Consider the following 19,250-nt stretch of genomic DNA (forward strand, 5'->3'; position numbering starts at 1 on the left):
GTAAATGTAATAATAATAATAATAATAATAATAATAAAGTAAAATAAAAAAATGTAATAATAATAATAACAGAATAAAATAATAAATGACTTTGACCCGAGTATAAGCTGAGCTGGGCTTTTTCAGCCTAAAAAAAAGGCTGAAAATCTCAGTTTATACTCCAGGATATATGGTAATTCAAGGGACTATAATTGCTATATGTTACTTTTAAAACTAACTTTCCAGGCTCTAGGCAAGAAGTTGCTTAGTTCAATAATTAAGTCATTCAATTCTTTGTAGTATCCTGAGTCAGTGGCTTCTGGTTCTGACAATTAAATTGTAAAGTAGGGAAAGGAACAGCAAATCCAGGATCCTTACAAAATTGATCTCAGTGATAGCTCAGTCCTCTGGGAAATTTATGTGTGGATATTTTAGGATTTTCCTAAGAGAATAGTCCCAGCAGATGCAAGATCTTGATCTCTCATAAGATATGTGCACATTGTAGCTGTGCACATGACAATGCCCATAGGATTTTCATTAAGAATTGACTTCTTTGCTAAATGGATTCTGGGAGTAGGTTTCTCTAATGCCAACTATATTGGATCTAATGGATCTAAGAAGAATACAGATCTAATAAGAGGAGACCAGCATTAATATATGTGTGAAGCTGGTTCCTTACTGAATTTGGAAAGTCCTGGATTTGAGAGGTATTCCCTAAAAGACAGTGTAGTCAACCTGATGTTTTTCCTAATGTTTCTCTATAAGAAAAGAATGGACTCTTTCATTTATTCCTTCTGTTCTCACTATCCATAGCCACCCTTTGATGGAGAAGACGAAGATGAACTCTTCCAGTCCATTATGGAGCACACCGTCTCCTATCCCAAATCACTTTCACGGGAGGCTGTCTCTATCTGCAAAGGGGTGAGGTTTGGATCAGAACTCTCACAATCCAAAGGGGAGAAAACAGCTTCCCACGTCCAGTTCCTCCTTGAATAGTTATTGCAGCATTTCTCAACCTGGGGGTCGAGAGTTGTGAGGGGGTGTTATAGGCGTCGCCAAAGACCATCAGAAAACACAGTATTTTCTATTGGTCGTGGGGGGTTCTGTGTGGGAAGTTTGGCCCAATTGTATTATTTGTGTGGTTCAGAATGCTCTTTGATTGTAGGCGAACTATAAATCCCAGCAATCACAACTCCCAAATGTCAAGATCTATTTCCCCCAAACTCCACCAGTGTTCACATTTGGACATTTTGAGTATTCATGCCAAGATCCATCATTGTTTGAGTCCACAGTGCTCTCCAGGTGTAGATAAACTACAACTCCAGAACTCAAGGTCAATGCCCACCAAAAACTTTCAGTATTTTCTTTTGGTCATGGATGTTCTGGGTGCCAAGTTCAGTTCAATTTCATTGTTGGTGGAGTTCAGAATGCTCTTTGATTGTAGGTGAACTATAAATCCCAGCAACTACAACTCCCAAGTGTCAATCTTTATTTCCTCCAAACTCCACCAGTGTTCACATTTGGGCATATTGAGTATTCAAGTTTGGTCCAGATCCATCATTGTTTGAGTCCATGCTACACTCTGGGTGGAGGTGAACTACAACTCCTAAACTCAAGGTCAATGCCCACCAAAACCTTTCAGTATTTTCTTTTGATCATGGGTGTTCTGTGTGCAAAGTTTGGTTTAATTCCATCATTGGTAGAGTTCAGAATGCTCTTTTATTGTAGGTGAACTATAGCAACTACAACTCCCAAATGACAAGTTCAATCCCCCCAACCCCACCAGTATTCAAATTTGGGTGCATCAAGTATTTGTGCCCAATTTGGTCCAGTGAATGAAAATACATCCTGCATATCAGATATTTACCTTACGATTCATAACAGTAACAAAATTACTGTTATGAAGTAGCAACGAAAATAATATTATGGTTGAGGGTCACCACAGCATGAAAACTGTATTAAGGAGTCATGGCATTTGGAAGGTTGAGAACCACAGAGTTATTGGATTGGAGACTGAATGTCCTTAGAAGCAAAGCTCATAGATCTCTTTTTCTTTCTATTTACCCAGTTCTTGACCAAACACCCACTGAAGCGCCTGGGCTCAGGGCCAGAAGGAGAGCGGGATATTCGGGAGCATGCCTTTTTCCGTTGGATGGACTGGGAGCGACTGGAACAGCTAGAAATTGCTCCACCTTTCATCCCCAGGCCAGTGAGTAGCGTTCCATTCCCAAATAGAATTGGACACCGTCAGAGAAGTGACCATTTCCTCACCTTAGTTTCACTGCATTTCTCAATATTCCAGCTTTCTTTTTCTCTTTGTTTCCTCATGGGTTGATATTGCCATTGGGAGAGTTGCATGGAAATTTGGGCACATTAATATTTCCCTAAATATGCACATTTATTTACATAATCTGTGCATGTCTTACCAGCGTCTTTTTCTCACGCGAAGCCTAAAGAAGTACAAATACCATGACTTTTCTCAATAATGTGGTACCCAACAAACTTTTTAAACTCATGCCATATATGCTGACCGCATAAGCATTTTATACCTGGTCAGGTACTCTCCTGTTATTCTATACACCTGTTAATAATCCATTTTATTTACTTATATATTTTAGTCAAAGCCCCCTCCCCCTCCAGGGTGGCGCAGCAGGTTAAACTGCTGATCTGCTGAACTTGCTGACCAAAAGGTTGGCAGTTCAAATCCAGGGAGCGGGGTGAGTTCTCACTGTTAGCCCCAGCTTCTGCCAACCTAGCAGTTCGAAAACATGCAAATGTGAGTAGAGTAATAGGTACCGATTCTGTGGGAAGGTAACGGCGCATAGTGAGTGTCATGTTGAAATGTTTGCTTCTCAAATGCTATTTTTTCCTTTCTATATTCTAAAATATTGTGCTCTTTCAATAGTTTTCTTGTTTATCTCATGCCAGTTGAATTTCATGAAAGTTTCATTTCAATTCCATTTGTTTTCCATTGTCTCTCACATTATAATCATTGCCCATTAAACTCCACAACTTTTCTCATAAGTGTAAATATAAAGATGAGAATTCAATTTTGTATGTGCCTGCTCCGATCTTAGCTCTACTGAATTCAAAGTGCCCTAGTTCCCTGTATGCATATACAAGATTGTATTTATATAGGAAAGTAAAATGAAAAAATAGGAAAAGTTGTGTTATAGTTTGATAGATAACTCTTCTTTCTTTTTTCTTCTTCCTCCCTCCCTTCTTTTTCCCTCCCTTCCTTTGCAGTGTGGCCGGAGTGGCGAAAACTTTGACAAATTTTTCACGCGGGCACCCCCTGCCCTGACACCCCCCGACCAGTTGGTCATGGCGAGCCTTGACCAGAGCGAATTCCAAGGGTTCACCTTCATCAACCCTGATTTTGTGCACCCCTCCACCTTGCGGCGCGGCAGCTTGTCCCCAACTGGGTTGCCCATCTCCCCGACGGGGTTGCCCCTCTCCCCGACAGGCATCCTGCCCTCCCCAACTTCCCTAGTGTGAGAATGGATCCTCTTGATACCCCGGGATACTCATCGTCCCTAAGTCAAGCCTTGCCTGTAGAACTCTGCTCCCGAGAGCATGACTCCAGCTTGAAGCCCGGCCCTAACCCTGAGCTTATACAACCTCTCCTCCATTTGCATTCTGTTGATTACCTCTTCCGGTGTGTTGCTTCCTTCCTCCTTTACCTCCCTTAGGTGAGTCCAAACTGGTGAGGTTAAGAAAGAAAGCACACACACATGTATACACACACATACAGTCACTATATATGTATTTCTAGAGAAACAGAGGCCAGCATTCACTAAGTCATTGTAAGTGGACTTGGGTCTGCAGGAAAAAAGAATTGAGCAGTTTCACAGTGTCCATACTCAGCAAGAGGTTGACTTTACGTAATTCAAGCGAAATGAGTGATGTTCATTGAGACCACTGCATCAGGACCAATGCACAATCGGTCCCAATGCACAATGGTGGCGATTGGGACACTCTTGCCAATGTCCTGTCATGTCTAATCACGATTCACTACCAGAGTTCCTTCGCATCTCAGCTAGGTAGCCAAGTATGTAAAAAGGCACTCAGTGTAGACCATGATACAAAATTCTGGCCAAAGTTTGCATACGCTGAGTTACAGGAGTCCTTCCTAAGTGACAGGGGATCTTTTTGAACATCCCAAAGTTTCAGTGACAAGAGAATCCTCCCACAAGGATGGTAAAACATCAAAACATCCGGGCATCCCCTGGGCAACGTCCTTGCAGACAGCCAATTTTCTCACACCAGAAGCAACTTGCAGTTTCTCAAGTTGCTCCTGACATAGAAAACCAAAACCAAAAGTGATGTTGTGTTATCTCAAACACTGCATAGCATTACTGTGTAAATATTCTGCAGGAACATCAGTGCTTGCATCACAAAGGTGCCCCACAAGCCTGGTCAGGGAAGGTTGCCCCGAATGCCCCTTTTTAAAAGGCCAAAAAAAGATGATAGTTTTGCTAAAATCTAGATTTGAAGAAAGAGACAGAGCTATATTTGTTTTTTGAGAAGTGGTGGGTAAAACGGATGAAGTCTGACACGGGGTGGCTCAGGACTTGGCCTTTCGTCTCATTCCAAAGTTTTCTCCCAAAGTTGCCTTTGGAAAATGAAATGAATTTGTGACCGTACTTCCATGAAGTTGTGTCTTCACAGCTGAGATCCAACTCTGCAGCAGTCACTTTACTCTTTGGGATTCTGTCATTTCTTCAATTTAAATGTAGGAGATGTGATTAAATTAGTAGAGTACAAGATTAAGAAATAATCAAAAGGCGATCAATAATCATACATGCAGATCTGTGAATTATTGCTCCATTAAGCTATCTCATAAAGGATGGAGGTCCAAGGGTCAGTATTTAGGTAGCGGAACTCCTCACAGGCCAGACCAGCCTGGAAGTGCCCAAAATTTCATTATACTTTTTTTAAAGCAAGTAAAGAGAATCTATTGTTGCAAATCAAAACAAAGTGTAGGTGGCCTACATATTGTTTTAAAGCAGTGTTTCTCAATCTGGGGGGTCATGAAGGGGTGTCAGCGGGGTCGCCAAAGACCATCAGAAAATACAATATCTTCTGTTGGTCATGGGGGTTATGTGTGGGAAGTTTGGCCCAATTCTATTGCTTGTGGGCTTCAGAATGCTCTTGGATTGTAGGTGAACTATAAATCCCAGCAACCACAACTCCCAAATGTCAAGGTCTATTTAACCTAAACTCCAACAGTGTTCACATTTGGTCATATTGAGTATTCATGCCAAGTTTGCTCCAGATCCATCATTGTTTGAGTCCACAGTGTTCTCTGGATGTAGGTGAACTACAACTCCAAACTCAAGATCAATGCCCACCAAACCCTTCCAGTATTTTCTATTGGCCATGGGAGTCCTGTGTGCAAAGTTTGGTTCAATTCCATCATTGGTGGAGTTCAGAATGCTCTTTGATTGTAGGTGAACTATAAATCCCAGCAATTACGACTCCCAGATGACAAAACCAATTCCCCCCAACCCCACCAGTAATCAAATCTGGACATATCGGGTATTTGTGCCAAATTTGGTCCAGTGAATGAAAATACATCCTGCATATCAAATATTTACCTTACAATTCATAACAGTAGCAAAATTACAGTTATGAAGTAGTAGTGAAAATAATTTAATGGTTGGGGGGGTCGTCACAACATTAGAAACTGTATTAAGGAGTCATGGCATTAGGAAGGTTGAGAATCACTTTTTTAAAGCAAGATCACAAACTCTAGACATTTTTACCTGTGGTGATGGTCTACAGCCAGTGGTTCTCAACCTGGGGTCCCCAGATGTTTTTGGTCTTCAGCTCCCAGAAATCCTAACAGCTGGTAAACTGGCTGGGATTTCTGGGAGTTGTAGGCCAAAACACTTGGGGACCCACAGGTTGAGAACCACTGGTCTACACTGAAGCGGTGCAGGAATGTCCTGTGTTGGTGTTGTTTGTCTTAGTTGCACATAACAAGCTTTCCCAATCAGGTCCTGTCCATGCATGTAGGACTACAACCCCCAGCATTCCCTGCCAGCATGGTCATTGAAGGGCACCTCTTCAGAGAAGACGTGTCTGCATAGGATGAACTTTTCTTCATAGGTTTTATTAAAATATTCAGGGGCAAATTTTTGTATGTTAAGTTCCTTTGGGGATCCGTCTTTAATTGGGAAAGTATCAGAAATCAACAATTCCCTACTTTCTCAATCAAATTATCATCCCAGTCGTTTCCCAATGGTATTTCCTTGTCCTGTTCCCAGATATGAAACCTAAATGTCCCATCCATGGTACTGTTTCAAGCCTCATCTACTACAGTGTAATGACGTAATCTCAAACTAGATATCTCTAACACAGCATCAGTCCCTAATTCCTCATCGTAAGGATGCCTGACTCCTGTGAAATCCCATTCAACCCTTTCCTCAGTCGTCCTCCTCGCTCTGTGTGGCACAGTCCTCACCTTTTTGGGTCCGGCTGCCTCCGCCTCACTCACTGACGCCTTTGCCTCGCTTCCTCAAACATAGCTGCCCCCGTCATCCGCTCAGCTGCTACAAAACCCAAACTTTGGTAGGAAGTGATGACAGCGACGGAGGTGGCGCTAGACTCCGAGGAGAAAATATTTCCCTTCTTCCATTAACACAGCATGTCCAAATGCAAACTTTTCCTTATCTTTGGTGCATGGACTATTATATGACTACTATATATATATATATTTATTTATTGCTACGTATCTTCTGGATTTTTGTCCTGCTCAGATGGGCACCCAGCCGTCTACGCTTCTTCTCCCAAGCTGTACCTGTCAGTTTCTTTCCATGTTTAAAATGAAGGTGTGGGCAACTCATGATGGCAAATTCCCAAATTCTCCAGAACTGCCCACTCCTGATTGGAATCCATAAACTCAGAAATGGGTTTTCACTTTACTGTTTGATGTGGGAAAGGTTTCCCGCCCATCTTGAGCATTGAAGGCAAGAAACGTCTGGGTAATTATTTATGACTTGATCAGAATTCATCAGGGATGAGAATTCGTCCCAATGTGGCCAATATCAGTATGAGAAGACACATTTAAAAAGCAATGTTGACCATGGGTTGCTGCGAGTTTTCTGGGCTGTATGGTCATGTTCCAGAAGCATTCTCTCCTGATGTTTCACTGACATCTTTGGCAGGCATCTGCAGAGGTTGTGAGGTCTGTTGGAGACTAGGCAAGTGAGGTTTATATATCTGTGAAATAATGTCCAGGGTGGAAGAAAGAACGCTTGTCTGCTGGAGGCAGGTGTGACTATTGCAATTCGCCCCCTTGAGCCTGGCTTTGAGGGGTCTGTCAGAAACTAAGTAAGTGGCGTTTATATATCTGTGGAATGTCCAGGGAGGGGGAAAGAACAAAGCAGCTGAGGGGGGAAAGGAAGGTATCTGAGGCTGTCAGGAATTGTGGGAGTTGAAGTCCAAAACACCTGGAGGGCCAAAGTTTGCTCGTGCCTGGGTTAGATGCATCTTCAAAGGCACAGAGTCCCATCAGCCACTCATGTTGGAGGAAAGGGCCTCAAACCCCATGTAACTTTGTACCTCCATGGGTGGAAGGGGACACAATCAAAACTCCTGTACAGAGCTTGGAAAAGTTAATGGTCTTGGCAGAATACTGGGAATTGTAAACCCACCCATCCCCAAAAAGGTCACTTTTCAAACTTGGCTCCTGGATTCATGAACGCTGATCAATGTTATTACAAAGACCAGAAAAGGTGCCAGTATGTTTTCCCATCTGAAGACATTGCTGTTGGGTTGTTTTCCCTGTGATCTTCTCAGTCCTTCCAGCAAATCAGTCTTCCATCCGTTTCCTGCCTCAGTCCTTTCTCTTTGCAAACTTCCCCATCACAGCTCGGGAATAACCAGACATCTCCCACATTGACTTCTTCCCTTTGGTTTGTGGTTCCCTGTAGCCAGTACCATAGACTGATCCACCTATGCATTTCAGTATAAAATATATTTATCAAACCTACTGTGTCTCTCTTTGGTCTTTCCTTTTATTGCCTTCTTATTGCTTCTGTAGCATGCTTGTTTGAGAATTAAGTTTTGCCAAAATCAAAGAGGATGTCGTACACCAGAACAGGAACCCCTCTGACCTTAAACACCACACCAGCTTGGTAAAATCAGCAAGCATTTTATTGAAGAACATATGTAGGCAAAGCAATAAAATTAGCAAAAATGGTAACGCTCCAAAACAAAGGATAATCCATGAGTTTCAAGGGAAAACAAGATACAAAAATCCATGAAATAAGGCACAAGAATCCCTGAAACAGGACAGCATGAAAAATCTGATACACAAATCAGGAGCTTGTCAAAACTTGGTACATGAAACTAAGAACACTTGAAAGCAAGACCATTATGAAATTCCAACATTGACCCAACTGAGGCAACTCTTTCCCATGAATCAATATAAAGCTTTTCTTGATCCCAAAACTGAAAGGAAAGCGTTTCTCTTGACCTTACCACCAGATAAAGGTTTTTTATCTTTATTTTCCTATAAATGAACCAATCTTCTTTGCACCTGAGCACTCTATCTCTTTTTACAGAAAGCTTGCCTTCTATCTACACTCTCGTTAACTTGACTCTCATTAACTTCTGAACCTGACAAATCATCTTCAGACTGTTGCTCTGAGAAAGACTATATCTCCCAAGAATGTGAATCTTTGGGTCTGTCCAGACAGTACCTTTATCTCAGGAGCTTCCATAGCAAACAGGAGGGTGGCCAAACGCCATTCCCTACAAACATGGAAGCAATCGCTACAAAAGGCAAAAAAATACAAGATTTCCAGCTGTGGGAATGTTGTGGTTTTGAGCCAAATATCTGCATCTTTGAATGTCTGTATGTCCCTGCAATCGGAAACCATGGGAATTTTTTATCTAGGTTTGGTCCCGGGTTTTAGATGTTTGTTCCTGATTGGTTGGTTCCTAAAAAGAAGGTGACACTTGAGTAGAAGGTAAAAACTTTCTTTGTGTGCCAGAAACTTCATGAAATGTGTGGTGGGCACAGTTTCCATGGCCAAAACAATGGAACTTTTGCAATGGTCCACATATATTGCTGAGGTTTCTGACAGAAGTCCCACTACAGCCATCTTGGGAGCCTCTAAATCTTGCAGCAAAGCATCAAGTCTGGTCAACAAAGGCAAAAATCCCAGGACCAACAGGTCTGTATGTGGACCTCTCCCGAAGTCCCGTTATTTTTTGCCCCAGTGTAAAACCCGTGATTTTGTGCTGTCTGGAAGTGTCCTTCCTGAGATAGCTTGGACCTCTCGCCTAAGCATAACTCAGGCCCAGACAAACCCTTATCCTCATTGTCAACAGATCCAGGCCCACCATCAGGAACATCATTCCCATTCCCATCATGAATATTACCCACAATCACAGCCTGAACAAAGTGACATACAACAGAGGACTGGAATTCACGTGGGCAGCCACAAGTGAATAACTGAAATTGAATGTTTTACATTCACAATCCTTGCATATTCCCTAGTTCATGAACGTTCCCCAATTCTCACCAGGCAGCAACTGCTGCATATGACAGGGGTCTGTTCCCCATCAAACGGGAAAGAGAAGACTGACGTTCCCAACCCTTCCTAGGGGTTTGTTTTGTATATTTTAATTCTTAATGCTAATGTGAATCCTTTTATTTTTGACGTCCTATCCTCTGGAGTAGCAGAAAGCAAGCTTTCTCCATCTTCTACCTGACAGCCCTTCAGATATTTAAAGATAGCTGTCATATCATTTAGTTTTCTCTTCCCCAGGCTGGATGTGTCCAATTCTGTCATCTGTTCCTCACAGGGCTTTTTTTTTTTTTAGACCTTTCATCATTTCTTTGCCTTCCACTGGACGCAAGACAGTTTGTCAATGTTTTCTGTATGGTATCCAAAACTGGACACATTCCTCCTGGAGAAGCAGACCAGAGCCAAGTTCTGCCTCTAATAGCTAATATCCCAGAAGACAGGAGCAGAATTCAAAATGATCTTAACAGATTAGAGAGATGGGCCAAAACTAACAAAAAATGAATTTCAACAGGAACAAATGCAAGATACTCCAATTAGGCAGGAAAGAATGAAGCGCAAAGATACAGAATGGGGGACCATGCCTGGCACAATGGCAGTATGAGTATGTGTGGAAAAAGATCTTGGAGTCCTTGTGGGGCAGAAGGTAAACATGAGCCAACAATGTGATGTGGCAGCTAAAAAGGCCAATGGGATTTTGACCTGCATAAACAGGAGTCTAGTGTCTAGATCCAAGGAAGTCATGCTACACCTCTATTCTGCATTGGTTGGACCACAGCTGGAATACTGTGTCCAATTCTGGGCACTGCAATTGATGAGAGATGTTGACAAGCTGGAATGTGTCCACAGGAGGGCAGCTAAAAGGATCAAGGGTCTGGAGAACAAGCCCTATGAGGAGTGGCTTAAAGAACTGGGCATGTTTAGCCTGCAGAAGAGAAGTCTGAGAGGAGACATGATGACGTCCATGTATAAATATGTGAGGGGAAGTCATAGGGAGGAGGGAGCAGACTTGTTTTCTGCTGCCCTGGAGACTAAGACATGGAATAATGGGTTCAAATGACAGGAAAGAAGAGTCCACCTGAATATGAGGAAGAACTCCCTAACTGTGAGAGCTGTACAGCAGCGGAACTCTCTGTTGTACAGTATGGTGGAGACTTTTAAACAGAGGCTGGATGGCCATCTGTTGGGGGTGCTTTGAATGCAATTTTCCTGCTTCTTGGCAAAAAGGGATTGGACTGGATGACCCATGGGATCTCTTCCAGCTCTATGATTCTTTTCTAGCCCTCCATTGCTCCCCTCATCTATTTCAGAGACAGAGAGATGTGGAGTCAGTAGAGATGACATGCAAAAGTTGACGATAGAAATTACTATGAAATTGCTGGAAGATTTAGATATTCCTAGAATGGCGTTTTCTTGAGTAAAAATAAGATCTGCAGTAAGAAGTCAAATCTTGAAGCTGCAAGGCCATTAAATGCTAATCAAGTGGCCAATTGAAACATCTACACTTAATTCCAACAGACAAGATTTTTTTTCTCCCACCCTGGACATTCCACAGATATATAAACCCCATTTTCCTAGTTTCCAGCAGACCTCACAACCTCTGAGGATGCCTGCCATAGATGCAGGCAAAACATCAGGAGAGAATGCTTCTGGAACATGGCCATACAGCCCCAAAACTTACAACAACTCAGTATGCATGTTTTCAAATTAACCACCCTCTCTTTCAGACTTTTGTTACAGGCGAAATTCATGGCAATGGCCACCAGAGGGAGCCGCAGGACAGAAAGTGGTGTACCTTTGTATTGCTTTTGAAAGGTCTACAAATTTTGCTGTAGATGCCAAATTACTACAACTCCTTGGATTTCATAGCACTGAACTGTGGCAATTAAAGCGGTGTCAAACTGCATTCATTTTGCAATGTTGTTGCACTCATAGATGTCACTCATTTGTGATTTACAACAGTGGATTTACAGCCACTGCTCCGATATGGAAATTATGTTGTTGAAGGCTTTCATGGCCAGAATAACTGGGTTGCTGTGAGTTTTCTGGGTTGTCTGGCCATGTTCCAGAAGCATTCCCTCCTGACGTTTCACCCACATCTATGGCAGGCATCCTCAGAGGTTGAGGGGGCTGTCAGAAAGTAGACAAGTGAGGTTTATATATCTGTAGAATGTCCAGGATGGGAGAAAGAACTCTTTTCTGCTGGAGGCAAGTGTGGATGTTGCAATTGGGCACCTTGATTAGTATTTAATTGCCTTGCAGTTTCTAGCTGTGACTTCTTACTGCCTCGGGGAATCCTTTGTTGAGCAGTGATTAGCTGTCCCTGATTGTTTCTTGTCTGGAGTTCACCTATTTTTGAGTGTTTTTCTTTATTTACTGTTATGATTTTAGAGTTTTTCAGTACTGGTAGCCAGATTTGTTCATTTTCATGGTTTCTTCCTGAAGCTGCTGATGGAGAAAAGGAAAGGCCTTGAGGCTGTTAGGAATGGTGGGAGTTGAAGTCCAAAACAATTGGAAGGCTGAAGTTTGCCCATAGAATCATAGAATCAAAGAGTTGGAAGAGACCTCATGGGCCATCCAGTCCAACCCCCTGCCAAGAAGCAGGAATATTGTATTCAAATCACCCCTGACAGATGACCATCCAGCCTCTGTTTAAAAGCTTCCAAAGAAGGAGCCTCCACCACACTCCGGGGCAGAGAGTTCCACTGCTGAACGGCTCTCACAGTCAGGAAGTTCTTCCTCATGTTCAGATGGAATCTCCTTTCTTGTAGTTTGAAGCCATTGTTTCGCGTCCTAGTCTCCAGGGAAGCAGTAAACAAGCTTGCTCCCTCCTCCCTGTGGCTTCTTCTCACATATTTATACATGGCTATCGTATCTCCTCTCAGTCTTCTCTTCTTCAGGTTAAACATGCCCAGCTCCTTAAGCCGCTCCTCATAGGGCTTGTTCTCCAGACCCTTGATCATTTTAGTCGCCCTCCTCTGGACACTTTCCAGCTTGTCAATATCTCTCTTGAGATAAAGTGATTCAGTGCATTAATCTACATTATTCTACACTTAGAAACCTGTGTATTTGTGTGTGTGTGATAAAAAAATTCATAGAAAAATGTAGACTTGTCTGTTTATATATTTAGTTAAGGCAGTTATTTATACTGATTGCCTTTGACTGCTACTGTGTACAACATGGGGGAGATGGATGGTTCTTACCAGTCCCCTTTAAGTCATTGTTGATCAATGGCATTCCAAGATGAATCCATCACACTGAGAGTATGGACTCCACCAGGGTCGCCCAATGGGTTTCCATAGCCAGGCAGAGAACCGAACTCTGGTCTCCGGAGGCATCATCCAAAACCTTGACCACTTCACCATACCAGCTTTGAGGGATGGCTCTTACCTCCATCTAAAAATGCATTGATTGTGCTGCATATCTTAGCATTTTTCTGGGTGCTGTGCATGTAAAGGATGCTGATTTTGTCTGCGTCTCAAGCGATATCTCCACTTTGAAAAGGCAAATGACATCCACTCAAAAAAATCATTTTTGTTTAAGCAGCAATAATAGTGGGAGCGGATGCCGGTTATATATCGACTGTTTCCCCATACCTTGTCAATGCGTAATGCGTTATTAGAGGGCTTACATTGTTCCCTCCACCGATCTTGCCGTGGCAAACAAAAGAGGATGACTCTCATAATACCCTCATACATCATTGTGTCTATGTTTATGCCTGCCCGCATGTAGGCTGCCTGATATCTCTGTTTTGCAGGCAGGTTGATATTTATCTGAGTACATGGAGGTGGCTTCCCATCCTTCAGGAGTGTCTCTCTGTAATCCGGTGGGCGGTTGTGTTGGTGTGCTTTGTCTCTCCCCATGTGGAAAAGATTGTGTGTGAGAGAGAGAAAGAAAAAGAGAGCCCATGGAGGGGGGAAAGAAGGGAAAGAGGGAGGGAAAGAGAGAGATTGAGAGAGAGAGAGAAGTGTTTATGTATCTGTGACGTCACTATCCGCAGTGGTTGTGCATTCACATTCCAGTCACCAACTCCTAGAACTACACTGAGACAGCTGGGCATTCCTCTGCCCTCTGTGTTTTCCCTGCAAAAGACGGGAAAATGCAAGAAAGCAGCTTAGCTCCAGGAGACAGAACTGGAGCAGAGCCATTTCATTTCGATTTTTTTGCAGGATAAGGATATGTATGGAAAGCAGAACTAAATAATGTCCAGGTTTCTGTTCTTGACATTGTTCAGTTCTGCTTTCCAAACATGGTTATGGCTCCGTTCAAGGTTAAATGGTGGAAAAATGGTTATGATTTCCACTTATTTACTCCATTACCTCTTTGTGGGCCTTCCCGTCAACCCGAAGGCGAACTTATGATGAGGTTTTTTGGGGATGAGAGTGTGCGACTCCCCCAAGACTGCACAGTTGGTTTCCAAAGCAGAGGCCCTAATCTCTAGAATCGTAATACAACACTCAAAGCACTACGCCACACTGGCTGTCACACCACATAGTATCTACAACAAAGTTCCAGCAAACAGATGCATCCACATTGCAGAATTATTTAGGCTTGACACTACTTTAAATGCCATAGTTCAATGCTATGGAATCTTGGGAGTTTTATTTTGGTGAGACACCATTACTATTTGGTAAGCTAAAGACCTAGTAAAAAGTACAACTACTAGGATCCCATAGTTTGAGCCATGGCTGCTAAAGCAGTATCAAATGGCATTAATTCTACAGCACAGAATTCTACAGGTGTTTCTCAAACTGGGGGTGGAGAGGGGTCACAAGGGGTGTCAGAGGTGTTGCCAAAGACCATCAGAAAACACAGCATTTTCTGGGTTGTTGTAGGATTTTTCGGGCTATATGGCCATGTTCTAAAGGCATTTTCTCCTGACGTTTTGCCTGCATCTATGGCAAGCATCCTCAGAGGTAGTGAAGTCTGTTGGAACTAGGAAAAAGACCTCACTACCTCTGAGGATGCTTGCCATAGATGCAGGCAAAACGTCAGGAGAAAATGCCTTTAGAACATGGCCATATAGCCCGAAAAAACCTACAACAACCCAGTGATTCCAGCCATGAAAGCCTTCGACAATACAGTATTTCCTGTTGGGCATGGGGGTTCTGTGTTGGACATTTGGCTCAATTCTATCGTTTATAGTTCACTCACAATCAAAGAATGTTCTTTGATTGTAGGTGGACTATAAATCCCAGCAACTACAACTCCCAAATGTCAAGGTCTATTTTCCTCAAACTCCACCAGTGTTCACATTTGAGCATATTGAGTATTCGTGCCAAGTTTGGTCCAGATCCATCATTGTTTGAGTCCACAGTATTCCCTGGATGTAGGTGAACTACAACTCCAAAACTCAAGGTCAATGCCCACCAAATTCTTCCAGTATTTTCTGATTATGGGAGTTTCTGGTTATGGGAGTTCTGTGTGCCAAGTTTAGTTCAATTCCATTGTTGGTGGAGTTCAGAATGCTCCTTGATTGTAGGTGAACTATAAATCCCAGCAACTATAACTCCCAAATGACAAAATCAACCCCCCCCCCCAACCTCACCAGTATTTACATTTGGGTTCTGTTACTTTAATAGTTGCTCAATGGACATAAAAGGAAAGGCACTCTCCATAATATGTTTCACTTGCAAATGTCTGCAGACCAGGCTGCTGTTATCCATAAAAACAACATTGCTGTTTTCACTGATGAGCTGATTGTCTTGTTTTATTTAGGAGCAGTCATAGGGTTGCCAAAGTGATAACTGCAGAAATAGACTCTATCTTTAAGGCAGTGTTTCTCAACCTGGGGGTCAGGACCCCTGAGGGGGGATCACGATGGGGTGTTAAAGAGGTTACCAATGACCATCACAAAACACAGCATTTTCTGTTGGTCATGGGGGTTCTGTGTGGGACGTTTGGCCCAATTCTATTGGTGGTGGGGTTCAGAATGCTCTTTGATTGTAGGTGAACTATAAATCCCAGCAACTACAGCTCCCAAATGTCAAGGTCTATTTCCCCCAAACTTCATCAGTGCCCACATTTGGGAATATTGAGTATTTGTGCCAATTTTGGTCCAGATTTATCATTGTTTGAATCTCTCTGGTTGTAGGTGAGCTACAACTCCAAAACTCAAGGACAATGCCCACCAAACCCTTTCAGTATTTTATGTTGGTCATGGGAATTCTGTGTGTCAAGTTTGGTTTAATTCCATTGTTGGTGGAGTTCAGAATGCTCTTTGATTGTAGGTGAACTAGAAATTCCAGCCACTACAACTCCCAAATGACAAAATCAATCCCCCCCAACCCCACCAGTATTCAAATTTGTATGTATTGAGTATTTGTGACAAATTTGGTTCAGTGAATGAAAATACATCCTGCATATAAGATATTTACATTACAATTCATAACAGTAGAAAAATCACAGTTATTAAGTAGCAACAAAAATAATGTTCTGGTTGGGGGTCACCACAACATGAGGAACTCTATTAAGGGGTTGTGGCATTAGGAAGGTCGATCACCACTGCTTTAAGGGTTTTACAGAAGAGGGAATTTCAGCTACCTGGTTGCATGACAACTGATGTCTACAGGTATAGAAGCCCACTCTAGTTTTCAATCTGGCAACCCTAGGAATGGCCGATTACAAGATCCCCACATTCAGTTGTTCTTGGATTCAGGACTGAGAGAGGCTTCTGTCTCTTTAACACAAACTAAGCATTTCATGGGTGAAGCATTCCTCATTGCTTTAAGTAAGAAAAAGCTCCTTTCATCTAAAATGCTTTGATCTGATCCTGCGGCATATGTTAGCATTTTTTCCTGGATGTTGTGCATATAAAGGGGTACATACCTTGGCTGCACCTCAAATTATATCACCACATTGAAAAGCTTAAAAACAGTAACTCACAGAACGATTTAATTCTGATGGCAATATTAGTGGGAGTAGATGATGTCTACTATTGGCTGCTTTCCCCCATTGTGTAAAGGTGCAAATTTATTTCTGACTTACAGCAACTCTCTCTTGGGGCCTAGTATCTATACTACCATATAATGCAGTTTCAGAATGCTGCCTTGAACTGGGCTACGGGAGTATATACTGCCATATAATGCAGTGCAATACAATTAAACTACATTAAATGGCAGCATAGGTGGGCCCACAGAGCTTCCCGCTCATAGCAACCATATCATAGAGTTGTCTCAGCAAGATTTATTGAGAGGGGAATTTGCTTTTGCTTTTTACTTCGGCTGAAAGAGCACAAGTAGCCCAAGATCTCCCTGTGGCATCCATGGATGAGCAGATATTTGAACCCTTGTTTCCCGGAGTCCTCATCTAACATTCAGCCCACGATGCCGCATTGGTGCTGTGAGCTTCCTACGAGGCCCTCTTATAAAAGACTGCAGGTTAAAGGGTATGCTGTGGACTAGAGTTCCCAGAAGTTGCTAGGAAACAGGACTCTCTGGGCTTGTATTTTCCTGACTAGCCTCTTCCTTGCGGTGCAAACCTCTGCCCGGACCAAAAAAAGCTCCCCTGCCCTGTTTATGTCTCGTGGTGTAACTGGAGAGGCCGAGGGCAGGACCAGAATAACCAAGGAGAGAGCTGTGTGCCTTGCCGGAGGAGAAGCCCCTTCTCCCTCCAATGGGAACGCCCTGTCCCCAGGGCCGAGATGCTGACAGGGAGGAATGGAAGCAGGACCTTTCGCTCCCAGCATAGCAGCACAGCACCCGTTAGAGAAAAACGGCACATGTTTTGACAGCCGGCACCTTGAATCTCTGTAGTTCTGTCAGGACCTCTGACAAAACTGGTGCATCCTTTTTTGAAATGGACACCACTGAGTGGACACAAAGAAAACATTATTGGCTCACATTGGTACACACTTTGGCACACTTTTTTTGTCGTGTCAAGTCACCTGGAAGGCCAAAGTATGCCCATGCCTGAGATAAAGTGATTTTTTTTGTCGTGTCAGGAGTGACTTGAGAAACTGCAAGTCACTTCTGGTGTGAGAGAATTGGCCGTCTGCAAGGACGTTGCCCAGGGGATGCCCGGATGATTTGATGTTTTATCATCCTTGTGGGAGGCTTTTCTCATGTCCCCGCATGAGGAGCTGGAGCTGATAGAGGGAGCTCATCCGCTTCTCCCCGGATTCGAACCTGCGACCTGTCAGTCTTCAGTCGTGCCAGCAGAGGGGTTTAACCCACTGCGCCACTGGGGGCTCCATTGGCACACATTGATGGACCTTGATGCATTTGAAAGGGAAGATGTCCAGAGACCAATCTACACTGACAATTTACTGCAATTCAAAGCTAGCTTCAAACCACAGCGGCTAGATAATGAACGCCCACAAAAGCCTGTTGGAGCATGCAAGGAACCAGTGAGCATGTGTATGTCAACTGCAAAAAGAGCAAACCACAGACCACCTACTTCAATGCAACTTGAGCCCTGCTACATGCACAATGAAGGACCTTCTTATAGTAGCACCAGAGGCACTCCAAGTGGCCAGCTACTGGTCAAAGGACATTTAATCAACTACCAAGCTTGCAAACTTTGTGTTTTGTTTGTTTGTTTGTTAAAAAAATGTAATACAACTGTTTGGTTTGCTCCTGACACAATAAATAAATAAACTGAAAAATAAGATGCATGAAGCTGATTGGATGGGCAATGCACAGGATGATGGCTGAACCTTGAACTTTTGGGTACTATTGCATTTTTGTTCATGCTCGAGCTATGCAGGTGCAGCAAGAAGAAGAGAGAAGCTTAGAGAGACAGATTGATTTGCTTCTTGGTTGTTGAAAAGGTTTCTTCATATGGATAAAGAAATACCATTTTAAATATCTCTAAAAGGACATTTAGTGAGTTGATGCAACTGAACATATTGTACATATGTTGTTTTGAACTAAGAAGAGTAAACTAATTGTTCTTCATTGTTCATCTGTGTGGAATATTTTCTTTCTCTGGCAAGGCAATGTGTGGGTCCAACATGAACTACACATGGTTTGTTTTACATTTTGCCACAAAGCCCATGAATGAAAGCTCGTAATACATATCAGTGCTCTGTGGTTTGTGTAATAATCACCATCCTAGAATCAAACTGGTTCCAGAATTTCACATGTAATTATCTATACCAGGCATCCTCAAACTGCGGCCCTCCAGCTGTTTGGGCCTCCAACTCCCAGAAGCCCTGGCGAGCTTGTTCAGTTGTCAGGAATTCTGGGAGTTGAAGGCCCAAACAGTTTGAGGATGCCTGATCTACACTTTTTTCAAATCCATTTGAAACCACATTGAATAAGTAGTGTAGATCAGTTATTCCCAACCTGCGGTTCATGGACCACCAGTGGTCTACAAGAACGAAAATATGGTCTGTGGCCTCACCATTACTACACTGTTGCAACAAGAGTGACTGTTCTCACAAAACCCTCTTATAGTACTGAAGCTTATTAAATATGGTTTTCTGTGGGCGAGCAGATGGCAACTAAATATGTTCTATATCTAAGCTGATGTAGTCTATCCAATGCAGTTTTCTGAATCAACACCCCAAATAATCAAACCGAATCTAAAGTTGACTAAAAACCAATTAATAAACCCACTAGTACTAATGTTGGGGGGTGGTCAAAGTGGTCTCTGGTCAAAGTGGTTCCTGGTCAAGTGGTCCCTTGTGAAAAAAAAAGGTTTAGAACCACTGGAGTAGATTTTTTTTGGTGTCAGGATTAATTTGAGAAACTGCAAGTTGCTTCTGGTGTAAGAGAATTAGCTGTT

At 42.8% G+C, this 19,250-nt stretch overlaps 1 protein-coding gene across 1 annotated transcript in view; it reads left to right on the plus strand.

The window, feature by feature from the left end:
* Positions 1-7,978, plus strand: part of PRKCG (protein kinase C gamma) — an 84,538-nt gene extending 76,560 nt beyond the window's left edge. The window contains exons 16-18 of the mRNA XM_060780416.2: positions 793-900; positions 2,048-2,188; positions 3,226-7,978. Of these exons, the coding sequence (XP_060636399.2) occupies positions 793-900; positions 2,048-2,188; positions 3,226-3,477 (501 nt within the window). The 3' untranslated portion in view covers positions 3,478-7,978. The remainder of the gene's footprint in view (positions 1-792; positions 901-2,047; positions 2,189-3,225) is intronic.
* The last annotated feature ends 11,272 nt before the right edge of the window (positions 7,979-19,250 follow it).

This window comes from Anolis sagrei, chromosome 6, assembly GCF_037176765.1.
Source record: "Anolis sagrei isolate rAnoSag1 chromosome 6, rAnoSag1.mat, whole genome shotgun sequence".
Classification (NCBI taxonomy): domain Eukaryota; kingdom Metazoa; phylum Chordata; class Lepidosauria; order Squamata; family Dactyloidae; genus Anolis; species Anolis sagrei.